General features: G+C 37.4%; 2 protein-coding genes and 1 pseudogene across 2 annotated transcripts in view; 1 reads left to right on the forward strand and 2 right to left on the reverse strand.

The window, feature by feature from the left end:
* COL4A5 (collagen type IV alpha 5 chain) overlaps window positions 1-15,493 on the reverse strand; it is a 213,472-nt gene that overhangs the window by 170,745 nt on the left and 27,234 nt on the right. The window lies entirely within an intron of this gene.
* Window positions 4,085-5,454, reverse strand: LOC145717954 (protein BEX4-like; annotated as a pseudogene).
* Window positions 8,120-8,778, forward strand: LOC145717955 (pro-neuregulin-4, membrane-bound isoform-like). Its single transcript, XM_081809410.1, has one exon. It carries the CDS (start codon window positions 8,295-8,297, stop codon window positions 8,673-8,675), a length of 381 nt encoding a protein of 126 aa, XP_081665536.1. The 5' UTR covers window positions 8,120-8,294; the 3' UTR covers window positions 8,676-8,778.

A 15,493-nucleotide genomic window follows, 5' to 3' on the forward strand; every position in this document is an offset into this window, starting at 1 on the left:
GCCTGGGTGGCTCAGTTGGTTAAGCGACTGCCTTCGGCTCAGGTCATGATCCTGGAGTCCCGGGATCGAGTCCCGCATCGGGCTCCCTGCTCGGCAGGGAGTCTGCTTCTCCCTCTGACCCTCCCCCCTCTCATGTGCTCTCTCTCTCTCATTCTCTCTGTCTCAAATAAATAAATAAAATCTTTAAAAAAAAAAAAAAGTAACTGCTTTTTCTTTGATTAAACATTTGCCTGGTTGCTGTAAATTTTTTATTAGTTTCCAGAATGCCAGTAAGTTGATTCTGAGAATATTTGCTAGTTTATTTGCTGCTTTTGTGGAAAGATGGATTTTTGGCATTCTCTAACTCTGCCATGTTCATTGGAACCAAGCCTGATTACATCTAAACACATTTTCAAGCCAAAAAAATTAGCATAGCATCTAATAGGTAAAATGTGAAAAACAATTAATGGATGAAGTACCACACTGTGATATGGGCAAAGAGGGCCCCATAATTTAGCAGACCCCACACTAGCCATTCCTCAGCTGCTCCCAGTTCTAGGAGAGAAGATTCTGCAGGGCCAAAGGGAAAAAACCACCAGAAGCCTGTGCCTCCCCCTTCCAGATCATAATTTGAGTACCCAAGATCTTGAAATTCCCTGCCCAAATATCCCCAAGCCACTTTCATGAGCCCACACAGAACTCTTCTTCAGGTCTACTCTCCACCAGCCGTTCTCAGCCCAGTAGCCTTTCTTAAGCCCTAAAGAAAATTATTCATGTAACCATTTTGCCCATTCTCTCAAATATGGTACAAGACTGGTAACATTTTATTATTTTTATCCAATGAATGCCTTGGGGTATTATGGCTTAATTCTCTCTTGGAACCCATTTTGAAGTGCTGTTCTGGAGGGAGGATCTTGCTATCTATGTGCCTACTGGATTGTCAAAGGAAGCTGGTGATAGGGACCATGGACAGAGCTTGTACACATAGGCTGGAAGGAAACATAACATTACAATGAAGTCCCTCAGGCAAGACAGAGTCAGGTATTGAATAGAGGAGGCCAGCCAAGGACTAGGAGTCAGATTTCCCAGGGCAATCATATTCCAGTGTTAAACTGTGAGGAGTTTGAGAATTCTAAACTTGAAACCTAACCTTCCAGCTCATTATAAAGGCATATGTCAAAATGTGGGACTACAACATTATTTTACTTAATAGTTTGTTAACTTGGTTTAAAAATTTTTTAAGTTTTACACATATGGTATGAACAGTTGCATTTGTATTCTTGGCTCAGTCTACACAAATGTTGACACAGGCCTGAATAGATAAGCCAAACCAATTAGTTATCTCTGTAAAGTTAATGAGGTTCAAATTAGATAATGAACTAATGGTAGAGAGTATCCAAACGATTTACATTTTGTTATATTTATACAATATACATAAATATCGTAAGAGGAAGATCTGAAATTTTGTCCATTTTTCTAAGAGAAATATGTGCAATGTAAACTTTAGGGTATCAGCCACTTTCTAAAAACAAGAACTAAGACAACTCCGAATCAACATTATACCCCAGATAACTATAATACAGTATAGATATTCTTCCTAAAAACTGTTTTTTAGGCCTAAATAAACCTATCTGAAGGTATCATATTTTCATAAACTATCCTTTATTATTATTAATCATAGTGACAACGCAAGTCCTTGCTAAGTGAAATGGTCCTGACCAATGTCCCTACACAAGGGCAGCCACAGGCAGTCATGTTTTATACTACATGATCCAGAATTCTCATGCATGATTATAGGTAATTATAGAATAGGAAGGAGCAAGGTAACTCAAAAACAATCAATCCTTTGGCTGGCCAGTAGACTAGGAGGGGGCCAGCATGAAAAAATAAACATACCAAACAGATTGATTAGATTTCCTCCCATGAATTTGAACTACAAAACAGCAAGAGATTAACCTAGGTAGCAATGGGAATGAAGCCAAGAGGTCACGATAGAGAATGGCCTCAAAGGCTATGTCGGCCATATGCAAGCCAATATTAAGAGGGAACAAAAAGTATGAGGACGAGAAAAAAAGAACAAAATAAATACAAATAGATAATATGGAATCTTGAAGCTCAAAAACAAGTTATCTTCTCTTTGCTGCCTCACTTCTTGAATGCTCTATAGTTCCATTCTACAGTAACCAACCCACCCATATCTTGGGGTAGACTGGATATCTATGTCTCATAACCCAGAGTATTCCTACACTTTCCTAAAATAAACAGACTGTTTTTCTCCAATCAAGATTCAAACAAATAGGGGTGCCTGGGTGGCTCAGTCTGTTAAGTTTCTGACTTCAGCTCAGGTCATGATCTCAGGGTCCTGGGATCAAGCCCTGCATCAGGCTCCCTGTTCAGTGGGGAGTCTAATTGCCCCTCTCCCTCTGCCCCTCCCCCTGCTTGTGCTCCCTCTCTCTTTCTCTTTCAAATAAATAAATAAAATCTTTATTTAAAAAAAGAAAGATTCATGGGGTGCCTGGGTGGCTCAGTCAGTTAAACATCTGCCTTCAGCTCAGGTCATGATCCCAGGGTCCTGGGATTGAGCCCAGCACCAGGCTCCCTGCTTGGTGGGGAGTCTACTTCTCCCTCTCCCTCTGCACCTCCCCCCACTCGTGCTCTCTCTTTCACTCACTCTCTCTCTCAAATAAATAAAATCTTAAAAATAAAGGTTGAAACAAATCACATTGCATTAATTTGTTTGAAAAAACTATATTTTGGGGTGCCTAGGTGGCTCAGTCAGGTAAGTATCTGACTCTTGGTTTCAGCTCAAGTCATAATCTCAAGGTGATGAGATTAACCCCCTCCCTCTCTCCCCCCCCCAGCTCTGCCACTCAGCACAGTCTGCTTGAGATTCTCTCCCTCTCCCTCTGCCCGCCCCACTCCCATGCTCTCATGTTCTCTCTCTCTAAAATAAAATAAAATATTTTTTTGAATTTTTTTTTAAAAAAAGTTATTGCTCTATTTGAGAGAGAAATAGAGATAGCGATAGAGGGCACGAGTGGGGAGGAGAGGGAGAAGCAGGCTCCCTGCTGAGCAGGGAGCCCGATGTGGGCCTCAATCCCAGGACCCTGGGATCATGACCTTAGCCGAAGGCAGACGCTTAACCGAATGAGCCACCCAGGTGCCCCAATATGTAAGATATTTTTAAAAAATAAAAAATAGTGAAAAATAAACAGTTGTGCTCTAACAAATGAAATGTACAAAGGAATCAATGGTTTCAAATATATAATCATTCCCAATATTCCTATTAACATGCCATTCAATCTAAAACATATTTTATAGTGGGTTTCAACTGTCACATGTCAGGAAGCATACTTATTTTGCTTTCCAGGATATGTATTTTATTAAAGATTTTATTTATTTGAGAGAGAGAGAGAGAGAGCACGAGAATGGGGGTCAGAGGGAGAGAGAGAGGGAGAAGCCAACTCCCGGCTGAGCAGGGAGCCCGATGCGGGGCTTGGTCCCAGGACCCCAGGATCACGACTGAGCTAAAGGCAGCTACTTAACCAACTGAGCCACCCAGGGACCCTGGAGGGTATCTATTTTAATATGAACTTTACACAGGCTCCTATAGACTCCTTGATCTCTTATGAAAGAGGAGGAAAATACAAGGCAACTCATATTTTTAACATTATCAGCCACTTATTTATGTCAGATTTCTCATACCAAAGGTTATATATGCCTTTCCTTTTTTTTTATTAAAAGACTTATTTATTTTTAGAGAGAGACAGAGCGTGCACAGTGGGGAGGAGCAGAGAGAGAGGAAGAGAAATCTCAAGTAGAACGCCCGATGAGCAGGGAGCCTGACATGGGGCTTGATCTCAGGACTCCAAGATCATGATCTGAGCTGAAATCAAGAGTCGGACACTTAATCGACTGAGCCACCCAAGCACCCCATGCCTTTCTTTTTGACATATATTGCCAATTCATCAAATATATTTAAAATGCTGTGTATTAATGGCTTAGAAAATACCTATTTAAGTCATAATTCATTTGCCAATCAAATCAATAACTTCAGATACGTAGATTTCAAAACCTTAAAAAACAGTAAAATCAGAAATATCCCTGTAACTTGAAAACTGATATACAAGGTTGGTATTCCTTCTTGTACTGGCTACTAATATCTGTAAATAGATGTATTCAAATAATAAATTTATCATACCATTTATCTGCTGGAAAAAATCTATAGATGCTGTTATTTTGCTATATTATATATATTACATTATAAATTCCATGAACTCAGGGATCCTACCTTTTTTTTGCTTTTTAAACTGCTTTATTAATTTCATATTATGAAAATAATAATTTTTCCTAAAACTGGGTGAAATTGCCCTACTGGACAGAAAGGTTTACACTGAGACAAAACAATATTTAATTACAAACTTCTAAGTGGAAATACCAAAAAGATTACAGAGAAAGTAAATCACAAAACTACAATCTTGTAGAGCAGAGGACACATTATTAACCTTGGGGAAAACCTTAGGATTCAAGGTATAAGGCAAAAGCCATAATGATAATCAGGTTCAGGAGTTTGGAAGTGCTTATGATGCCTCATTTGCTGCTCCTTAGTCTTTCTACTGATTCCCATCATCTGCCCTATGAACTTCTCCACATCATCTCCCACTTCACTGTGGTCAATATGCCTGTTAGGTATGGCTCATTGAAAATTAGAGACAAGCCGTCTCATTCACCCCAGCCTGACATTTCCTCCAGGCTTCTGGCCTTCACCCTCCTCTCCAACTGCATGATTCCTTTACATTCTGCATGGGGCCCTGTTCTCTTTCGTTTTCCTGCTGGGCATTTTCCAAATTGAGATTTTTCACTGCTTGTTTCTCTTTGGACGCCATGGCTCCTGGGCCTATCCTTGCATTCTCCCCCTCCCATTTCTCTCAGCGAGTACACAGCCAAGACACAGACCTGCACACCTGCTCTCCCTCCGCCTCCTATTCTTTGGGGCTGCCCCTGGCCCACATGCCCTCAGGACCACTGGGAGCAGGTACTGAGAAGGGAGCCAGTGACTGCTGGGTCTTTGGATATTGTTTTTATAACATCTATATACCGACAGGTCCAGACAAAATGCAGAGAAAGTAGTAATGGCTCCATAAATACTTGTTGAATGAATAATTAACTCAAGAAAACTCAAGCAAAATAGTTACTCCTATTTCAAGGAAGAGTTATAAACTTACCTAAATGTTTGCATTATTCCATAAAAGGAAATCTCCAGTACAGCCCTCATATTTCTATTCTCTCCTAAATAATGACTTACTCATACCTCCTGAGTTGACTCGCTCCATACCCTCAATTTCTTTTGATTCTGGGGTTAAAATTGCCAAATAAGAAATTTTTCAAAGATTACATCCCCCCTAAGTCCTATTCCTTTAGTCAGTAATCCCTCCCTCAGCCCATATTTATTTTGTACCAGAGAAAAAAATCTTTACAGTAAATATCATTACAAAACTTCCTTAGTCTATATTAATGTCCTTTCTTTAGTACAGTCAATTTCTCATTTATTTATAGGGTTATAACCTTTAAAATCAATATTAATACTGTAAAAATATATTATCTCTTAATTACAAGGAGCAAGATAAATATATCTGCATTGTGAATGAGTGAATGAATGAATGAATGAATGAATAAGTAAATAAATAGTAAATGAGTATTAATGAGTTTTATCATTCTCAGCAAGCCTAAAAATTTGAAATCCATGTTAATGTATGCACTTTCATCTGACATCAAAACAAGGAAAACACAAAAGAGACTATTATGGGTAGAAAAAAATCTAAATAATGGAGTGCCATACCATGCTCATGGATTGGAAGACTCTACATCCTACATATGCCAATTCTCCCAAATTGATCTGTAGGTTTGATTCAATTCCAATTAAAATTCCAGCAAGGATTTATAGACATAAGCTAATTATAAAATTTATATAACACAGGCCCTAGAATACCTAAAACTACCTTGAGAAAAAAGAATAAAGTGGGAGGAATCAGTCTGCTTAATATTAAGGCTTACTATATAGCTAACAGTATGTTATTGGTGAAAAAATAGACCTCTAGATCAATTGAACAGAGTAAACACTAAGGAATAGATTCACACAAATAAACCCAGGTGATTTTTTGTTATGAAAGTATAAAAAGCACTTCAATGGAGAAAAGATAGCCTTTTCAACAAATTGTACTGGGGAAATTAAAAATGGATCATGGACTTAAATGTTAGAAATGAAACTATAAAACTTTCAAAAAATCTTTAGTATCTAGGGCTAGGTGAAGAGTTCTTAGATAACACCATAAGCACAACTCATAAAAAGAAGATATTGAATAATTGGACTTCATCAAATTTTAAATCTTTTGCTCTGCAAAAGATCCTGTTTAGAAGATGAAAAGACAAGCTACAGATTGGAAAAAAAATATTTACAAACCACATATCCAACAAAGGACTGGAATCTAGAATATATAAAAAACACAAAAACTCAATAGTAAAAAGAAGAAACAAACAGTCCAATTAGAAAATGGGCAAAACACAATGAAGCGCCATTTCACTGAAGAGGATATAAAGATGGCAACCAAGCACATCAAAAGATGTTCAACATCATTAGCCATTAGAGAATCACAAACTGAAACCAAATTAAGCTGTCACTACACACCTATAAGAACAGCTAAAATAAAAAATAGTGAGAACAGCATATGCCAGTGAGGGTGAGGAGAAACTGGTTCACTCATATAGGATAAGAATGCTACTCTGGGGGCGCCTGGGTGGCTCAGTCGGTTAAGCGTCTGCCTTGGGCTCAGGTCATGATCCCAGAGTACTGGGATCAAGTCCCACATCAGGCTCCCTGCTCGGCGGGAAGCCTGCTTCTCCCTCTGCCTGCCGCCCCCCCTGCTTGTGCTCTCTCTCTCTGTCAAATGAATAAATAAAATCTTTAAAAAAGAGAGAATGCTACTCTGTGACAGTTTGACAGTATCTTAGAAAAGCAAATATGCAACTACCATATGACCCAGCAATTATACCCCTGGTCATTTAGCCCAAGAAATGAAAATTTCTGTTTACACAAAAACCTGTACAGTAATATTCATAGCAGCTTTATTTGTAATAGCCCCAAACTGGAATCAACCCAGATTTCTTTCAATATGTGAATGATTCAACAAACTGTGGTACATACATAACATGGAATATTACTCAGCAATAAAAAGGAATAAATTATTGATAATCAGAAGAACTTGGATATATATCTCCAGGGAATTATGCTGATCAAAATGCTAATCACATAAAGTTACATACTATATTATTGCATTTATATAACATTTTTGAAAGGACAAAATTTTAGAAATAGAGAACAGATTATGGGTTGCTATGAGTTAGGGTAGTGGGGGTGGGGCATGGGGGTGTGTGTGGTTATAAAAGCACAATACAGATATCCTTGTGGTGTTGGAACTGTGCAGTATTTTAACTGTGGTGGAGGATACATGAATCTATATATGTAATAAAATTGTACAGAACTAAAACACACACACAAATGAACACAAGTAAATATGGTGAAATAATAATAATAATAATTTTGTGTTAATATTAACATCCTGGTTGTGATATTATACAATAGTTTTGCAAGGTATCACCACTGGGAAGAAATAGGTAAAGTGTACAAAGGATCTCTCTATATTATTTCTTAGAACTGCATGTGAATCCACAATTATTTTAATAAAAATTTAAGTTAAAAAGAGCCATTTGAAAAGTTGTTCACTCTGTTATAGAATCTTCTAAATTACTTAATATTAGTAATGACCATAACTTTAATTTCACATTTCAAATTGCCTACATAAATTGAGAATCTTAGCGAGATCAATCAATGCATATACCTTACCACAATGTCCAATCTACCCACCACTGTCCAGTAAATATTTAGAACTGCCTGTGGTTAGAATTAAAGTTGGACTTTGATGGAAGAAAATGAAGAAGAGTAAGGAAATATGTACAATAAAAAAATCTACCTCTTCAATGCTATTATTAGAGAAGCACTTTGGTAATTCTTTTCAATACAAAGTCAATAATATTAGCAGAAAGGAAACTTGAGCAGCATTAGAATAAGACATTACAGAGGGGGCGGAGGCTGGGCCGCCAGCAGGGCTCGAACGCAGCGTGCCGGCGCCGTGGCGTGGATACACCTGCTTCTAATGTGGCTGTAATTGGCATGATATCCCATACCAAAATGTCTTTGGAGGTGCTGTTTTTCAACCCTAAACTTTTGACCAAGAAAATGAAACTATTTAAAAATTAAGATGTCAACAGATCACGAAGAGCCCTGTGGTCCCAGTCACAGGTCATTTTGCCTGAATGGAGGGATTTGTTATGTGGTACCTACTATTCCCAGCCCATTTTGTAGATGCATTGAAAATTATACAGGAGCTCGTTGTGAAGAAGTTTTTCTCCCAAGCTCCAGCATCCAAACTAAAAGTGACCTGTTTGCAGCTTTTGTGGCATTGACCCTTCTTCTAGGAACTCTTATCATTGGAGCCCTCTACTTCCTTTTCAGGAAGGGCCACCTTCAGAGGGCCAATTCTGTCCAGTATGATATAAACCTGGTAGAGACAAGCAGTACTGGTGCCCACCACAGTTTTCAAGACAGTGGACATCAGGAAACAAAGGATCATGATCCCTGAGAGATGGGAAACAGAAGAGTTCAAGGCAAAGATGCTCACTCTCACACTGGAGGTACTAGAAGAGCAACCAGACCTGATGTTTCTTTAAAAATGACATCCAATAAAAAAGGAATAAGTTAAATTAAAAAAAAAAAAAAAAGAATAAGACATTACATAAAAATGAAATAAAAAAATATGTAGAAAAGTGTTTTTAAAAATTTAACCTTAGAACCCCAATGTAAATGTGATTCAATTCAATTCAACAAACATTTTATACGTATGGAGTTTATGCAAAGCTATAAGCTAATGCAAAAGGGGAATGCAAATTATATCCTCTAGAAGTTCACAATCTAGTGAGAAAGGCAGACACATAAATAACTAATGATGATACATGGCAGACATTGATAAGTGCTATAATAGAAGTGATATACAGTGCCACAGACAAAGCTCTGAGAACAATTTGTTGTATGATGCAAGAGTCCAGAGCCACTTATGAATCAGCCAACACATTTAAATATACAGTGAACTTCTAACCTTCCTATAATGTGTCTTAAGCATTGAGAAAGGAAACTGCAAACACGTATTTCAAATGAGAACATATAATTTTAAATAATTCTCTGTAAATTCTAACACATTGGTTTCTAAGTAAAGAATAATTCTATTTTTCTTAAGATATAAAAATTTTTTTTTTAAAGATTTTATTTATTATTTATTTGACAGAGACAGAGACAGCGAGAGCAGGAACACAAGCAGGGGGAGTGGGAGAGGGAGAAGCAGGCTTCCTGCTGAGCCGGGAGCCCGATGTGGGACTCGATCCCAGGACCCTGGGATCATGACCTGAGCCGAAGGCAGTTGCTTAACCAACTGAGCCACCCAGGTGCCCCAAGATATAAAAATTTTTTAAGTACAATATATAATAAGAAGTAACAAAATGTTGACTTAAATTTCTTATAAGTAATTTACATCATTTCAAATTATGAGGAGATATTGGTCCAGTTGTTTGTCAACTATGATATGTTAGTGTAAAATGAGTTAATTGTAAAAAGCTAGTGATTTTTTAAAACACGTAAAATGTTCTGGCTTAGAGTTTATTTGACCTAAAGGTGCTCTTTGGAATTACCTTTGTTCTCTTATGTAAAAAAACATGCCTATAGGTATAAGTTAAGGAGAAAAGATATTGTGCCATCAATCCAGTAGCATACCAACCATCATAAAAAGGGAATTATTTTTTATAAATATCACAGGGTCTTAAATATATGAAAAGATGTTCAACCTTACTCAGAACATAAATGCAAATTAAAACCACAATGAGATATCATTTTTTCACCTATTATATTAGCAAAGATATAATGTTTGATAGCACAATGTGTTGGTGAGTGTTGGAGAAACAAGCACTTTTATCTATTGCCAGTGTAAGTGTAAATTGGTACAACCTCTATGGAGGACAATTTGGCAATATCTATCAAAATGACAAAGGCACATACCATCCAACCTAGCAATTCCATTTCTAGAAATTTATCCTACAGATAGTACACATCTGAAATGACCTATTACAAGGTTATTCGTTGCAGAAATATAATAGCAAAAGTCAGGAAACAAGCTACGTATTTCTCAATAGAGGATTGGTTAAATAAATCATGGCATATCCATACAATTGAATAATACTACACAGCCATAGCTCTTTATGTACTAATATAGAATGATCTTAAGCAAAGTACAGAAAATGTATAAAAACAAGGAAACATAAATAAATGTGTAAAAATAAGGAAACATAAGTAAGTGCATGTATGTTTGTAAGCGCCCATGCTTATATATGCATGAAATAGCTCTAAAAGGAAAAACAAGAAAAGTTAACACAGGATGCCTCTGGGAAGGAGAATTATGCGGCTGGGCACAAAGAGTGGGAAACTTTTAATTGTATAGACTTTTATAACTATCAAAATTTGAACTACCTGAATGTATTACCTAATCAAAAATAAATGTAAATGGAGCAAGAGGTGGGGAGGGGGAAGAAAAAGAAAAACAATCCAAAGCAGCACAGCACATCTTCTTCAGCAAATTATTACAGCTAATTTCTCCTGTCTAAAAAACACCTTGGGGCAGGGTAAGAACCAAGGGAACCAATTTATTTCAGTTACAAAATGAGCAGTTAATCAGGCTGATGTTTATTTCATGGTATTGTAATTTTTCAAGTTATTATAAGTATTGTTACGTATTCTACATATTCTAAGTATTTCCCCACTGAAGTTTCCCGATTAGCTATATGAGAGCTTTACCTTTAGCAGCTCCTCCAGATCCAAAAGAGAATACTTGGTCAGACAATTGACAGTTTGGAATAAATAAATCAACACTGTGGACATATGGTGGAACTATATTACAACACCATGAGGGTGATTAGTTTTGCATTAGTGTATACAGAATAAACAACTTTGATTTACTTATTTTTCCTTTAAAAACTATCAGTTAACTCTTTTCTCTCTCTCTCTCACCCTCTCTTTCTCCCTCTCCCCACGCCTCTGTCTTACACACACACACACACACACACACACACACACAGAGTTTTAGAACTCAATATAGATAATTATTTTGTTCTGTGCCCTATGTACAATTCTACTATTGCACTCATCATGCCATATTGTAATTTGTTTCTCAACAGAACTGTGGGCTTTTTGAGGGTGAGGAGATTATGTACTAGTCAAGCCGGCATATGTACTGGAATGCAAAAGTTTGATGACTGTCTCACAAACCTCCTCCTCCAAACACTTTCTAATGTAATGATCATTTGCTTTATTTTGATAAATTTAAATCAGAAAAAAATAACTGATATCATATTCTTCCACATTTTCTTGTTTTGAAAACTTTGGGAAATCCTATATGAATCTTAGAAAAAAATAACAGTGATACCATATTCTTCCACATTTTCTTGTTTTGAAAATTTTGGGAAATCCTTTATGAATCTTAGACAGTGCATTTGAACATTTGCATATAGGACTATTTAGATTTGGCATTTAGACCAAAGGATATTAAAATGAAAATATTTTCAAGGTATCTTTTTTGAAAGCATAAATAAAAAATTTTCTTGGTGTAGCCACTCTAGAGGTTCCTCAAAAAGTTAAAAATAGAACTACCCTATGATCTAGCAATTGCTCTACTAGGTATTTACCCAAAGGATCCAAAATACAGATTCGGAGGGAATGCAATAGCCAAACTATGGAGAGAGCCCAAATGTCCATCAACAGAAGAATGAATAAAGATGTGGTGTGTGTGTGTGTGTATCTATATCTATCATCTATCTATCTATCTATCTATCTATCTATCTATCTATCTATCTAGCTATCTCCAATGGAATACTACTCAGCCATCAAAAAGAATGAAATCTTGCCATTTGCAATGACATGGATGGAGCTAGAGCATATTATGCTAAGTGAAATAAGTCAGTCAGAGAAAGACAAATACCGTATGATCTCACTCACATGGAATTATAAGAAAACAGATGAACATATGGGAAGGGGGAAAAAGGAGAGAGGGAAACAAACCATAAGAGAATCTTAATAATAAAGAACAAACTGAGGGGTGACGGAAGGAGGTGGGTGGGGGATGGTCTAGATGGGTGATGGGTATTAAAGAGGGCACTTGTTGTGGGGCACCTGGGTGACTCAGTCTGTTAACGTCCAACTCTTGATTTTAACTCAGGTCATGATCTCAGGGTTGTGAGATTGAGCCTTGCATCAGGCTCTGTGCTGGGCATGGAACCTGCTTAAGATTCTTTCTCCCTCTGCCCCCACCTGAAAAAAAAGGGGGGCACCTGTTGTGATGAGCACTGGGTGTTGTATGTGATGAATCACTGAATAGTACTCCAGAAACCAATATTGCACTGTACGTTAACTAAAAATTTAAATTAAAAAAATTTTTCTTATGCATGGTGTACTGGTTTGACTAGTCCTCCCAAGATTCATGTCCACCTCATGACCTCAGAATGTGACCTTATTTGGAAGTAGGGTCTTTGCAGATGTAATCAAGCTAAAATGAAGTCATATTGTATAGTATTTTCCAGCCCAATTGTAATGAGATAATCAACAAAGGCATAAAAATTATTTTCCACATTTCCCAATGTGAGACTCTTTGAGCCAGTTTAGTCACACAAATCCCAAATAAGTCAAGTGCATTTCCATGATCCACATTTTGATGCAAGATCCAGATCCAGCTGTCTATGAACCAGGAGGGGGGACTTCACCAGACACCGACTCTGCCAGCACTCTGATCTTGGATTTTCCAGCCTCCAAAACTGAGAAATAAATTTTTCCCCCCGTCTATGATACTTTCTTATAGCAACCTGAATGGATGAAGATAGTAATTCCCTCTATAAATACAATAAAAGAAAAACTACTATATAATCACCTCTGTAGATGCAGAATTTTAGTAGTCATTTTTGATTAAAACTCTCACCAAACTAGGAATAAAAGCTAACTTCTTTAATCTGATAAAAGGCAGCACATAAAACCCACAACTAACAGAGTTTCTCAGCAGCAGCACTACTGACATTTTGGCCTGGATGATTCTTTGTCATGCAGACTAGGTGGGTGGGGGTACTGTGCATTGTGGGATGTTTAGCAGCATCTCTGGCCTCTACCAGTAGATGCCAATAACAGCCCCCAATCATAACAACCAATAATGTTTCCAGACATTGCCAATTGTCCTCTATGGGCAAAGTTTCCCCACCTATTGAGAACCATTGAACTGCCATCACATTTAATGGTAAAAAACTGAATGCTTTCCTTCTAATAAGCGGAACAAGGCATAAATGACTAATCTCATCACTTTGCTCTCCCTGCTTCTACTGAATATTATACTGGAGGTCCTATCCAGAACAGGCAAAGTAAACAACTAATAGAGGGAATGGAGAGGGAAAAGTAAAACTGTCTCTTTTCAAAAATGGCATATAGGAAAATCTGAAGAATCTATAAAAAGTTACTACAAAAAATAATAAAACTGGTACACTGAAATGTAAATTTTTTCATCACCAAGGAAAATTAAATACCTAAAAAGTAAATATACCACAGACATGTAAAGAAAGATTCAATATTGTTAATGTCGATTAGTCTACAGATTAAACACAATCCAAACAAACATGCACTGCCTGATTTCAAGCCTTACCATAAAGCTACCATAATCAAGACAGTGTGATATTAGTGTAAGGATAGGCAAGCAGATTAACAAAACAGAGTAGAGGATCCAGAAAGTGAAAAGTAACTCAATAGGGAATGGATTGTGTTTCCAAAAAACAGTGAAAGAACGTATTAAAAATTTTTTTGGACATCAGTGAAACGGTGGAGTAGGAAACTCTAAGCACCTGTCCCTCTGCAGAAACATCAAAAAATTAAGAAGGAACTGTCAAAACCAAATTTGTCAGAACTCTGGAAAATGATCCAAGGTTTACAACAACCAAATAAACTTTGAATCAAGAAAAATACAAATTAAAAGTGGTAGAAAAGGGCTGTGGTGCTTTTGCTTGTCCTTACCCAGCTGCCTCCCTGGCTCAGTGGCACTTTTTAAGAGGGTAGCCACGTTCACTGTGGGACCCTTGTCCCTGGTACCAGGGACAGCAGAGCAGATTTTGTTCACGAAGAATTGTTTGTCTGTTCTAACCTGTCTGGGGACCACCTGAAGGACTGATGCAAGGCATTTATCTTTGTTTTACCTAACCTGGAAAAGACACAGGACAGTCGAGCTGTAGGCATTGTGAAAAACCAATGTAAAGTAAATGAACAAACCACAGTTGCCAAGGGCAAAAGACTGAAGGTGAGGCATATGAATAAGATGCCAAAAGCCTGGGAGGAAAAGCAGTGGAGCTTTTTGGAAAAAATAGGGCATTGAAAAATGCCCATGTATACTGAGGAATTTAAAAAGCCAGGTATATGCCCAGGGGAGGACCTACGCTCAGGAAAGACCTAAGAAAAACTTAAGCTTTCACTCTAGCTGATCTCTAAGCACAATATAAGCAGGGAGTGAAACCTAAGGCAGAGTTGCAAATGTCCTGGCTAAGTGTTAAAGGAGTGCCATAACACAGAGCCAACGCACAGAGACAGGAGATATTTTTTCTTCCTTCTGTTTTTTTTCTTTTGTTCTCCTTTTCTCTCTTTTATTGGTTCCTGGCATTCAGAGAAATATCTATCAAAACACTATCTGAGCACAAGTTAAAGGAACACAGATTTCAGTACCATACATGACAAGGGATAGAGGCTCTGCATAAACAGGTTGTAAAAGCCACTAAACAAATGAATAATGGCAGCCCTCAACAATAAAAACAAGGAAACTCTGTGTGAATTGTGCAAGACTGTTGAATCTCAGATCTGTACCTCTGAAACAATGCAATATATGTTAAGGAAAAAAAAAAAAAGAAGAAGATAGCAGGAGGGGAAGAATGAACAGGGGGAGATCGGAGGGGGAGATGAACCATGAGAGACGATGGACTCTGAAAAACAAACTGAGGGTTCTAGAGGGGAGGGGGGTGGGAGGATGGGTTAGCCTGGTGATGGGTATTAAAGAGGGCACGTTCTGCATGGAGCATTGGGTGTTATGCACAAACAATGAATCATGGAACACTACATCTAAAATTAATGATGTAATGTATGGTGATTAACATAACAATAAAAAATTTAAAAAAAAAAGGAAACTCTGGTAAAGGGCAAAGTCTGATTTCCAGTTACCACATTTAAAATAATCAAATACTGCTTTCAACCAAATATTACAAAGTAAAAGGAAAGTGTAGCCCGTTTAAGAAAAAAAAAAATAACTGACAGGAATTATCACTGATAAAGTCCAAATGCTGGTTATTAGAC

The sequence above is a fragment of the Leptonychotes weddellii genome, chromosome X (genome assembly GCF_054177405.1).
Source record: "Leptonychotes weddellii isolate Sample4059 chromosome X, ASM5417740v2, whole genome shotgun sequence".
In the NCBI taxonomy this organism is placed as follows: Eukaryota; Metazoa; Chordata; class Mammalia; order Carnivora; family Phocidae; genus Leptonychotes; species Leptonychotes weddellii.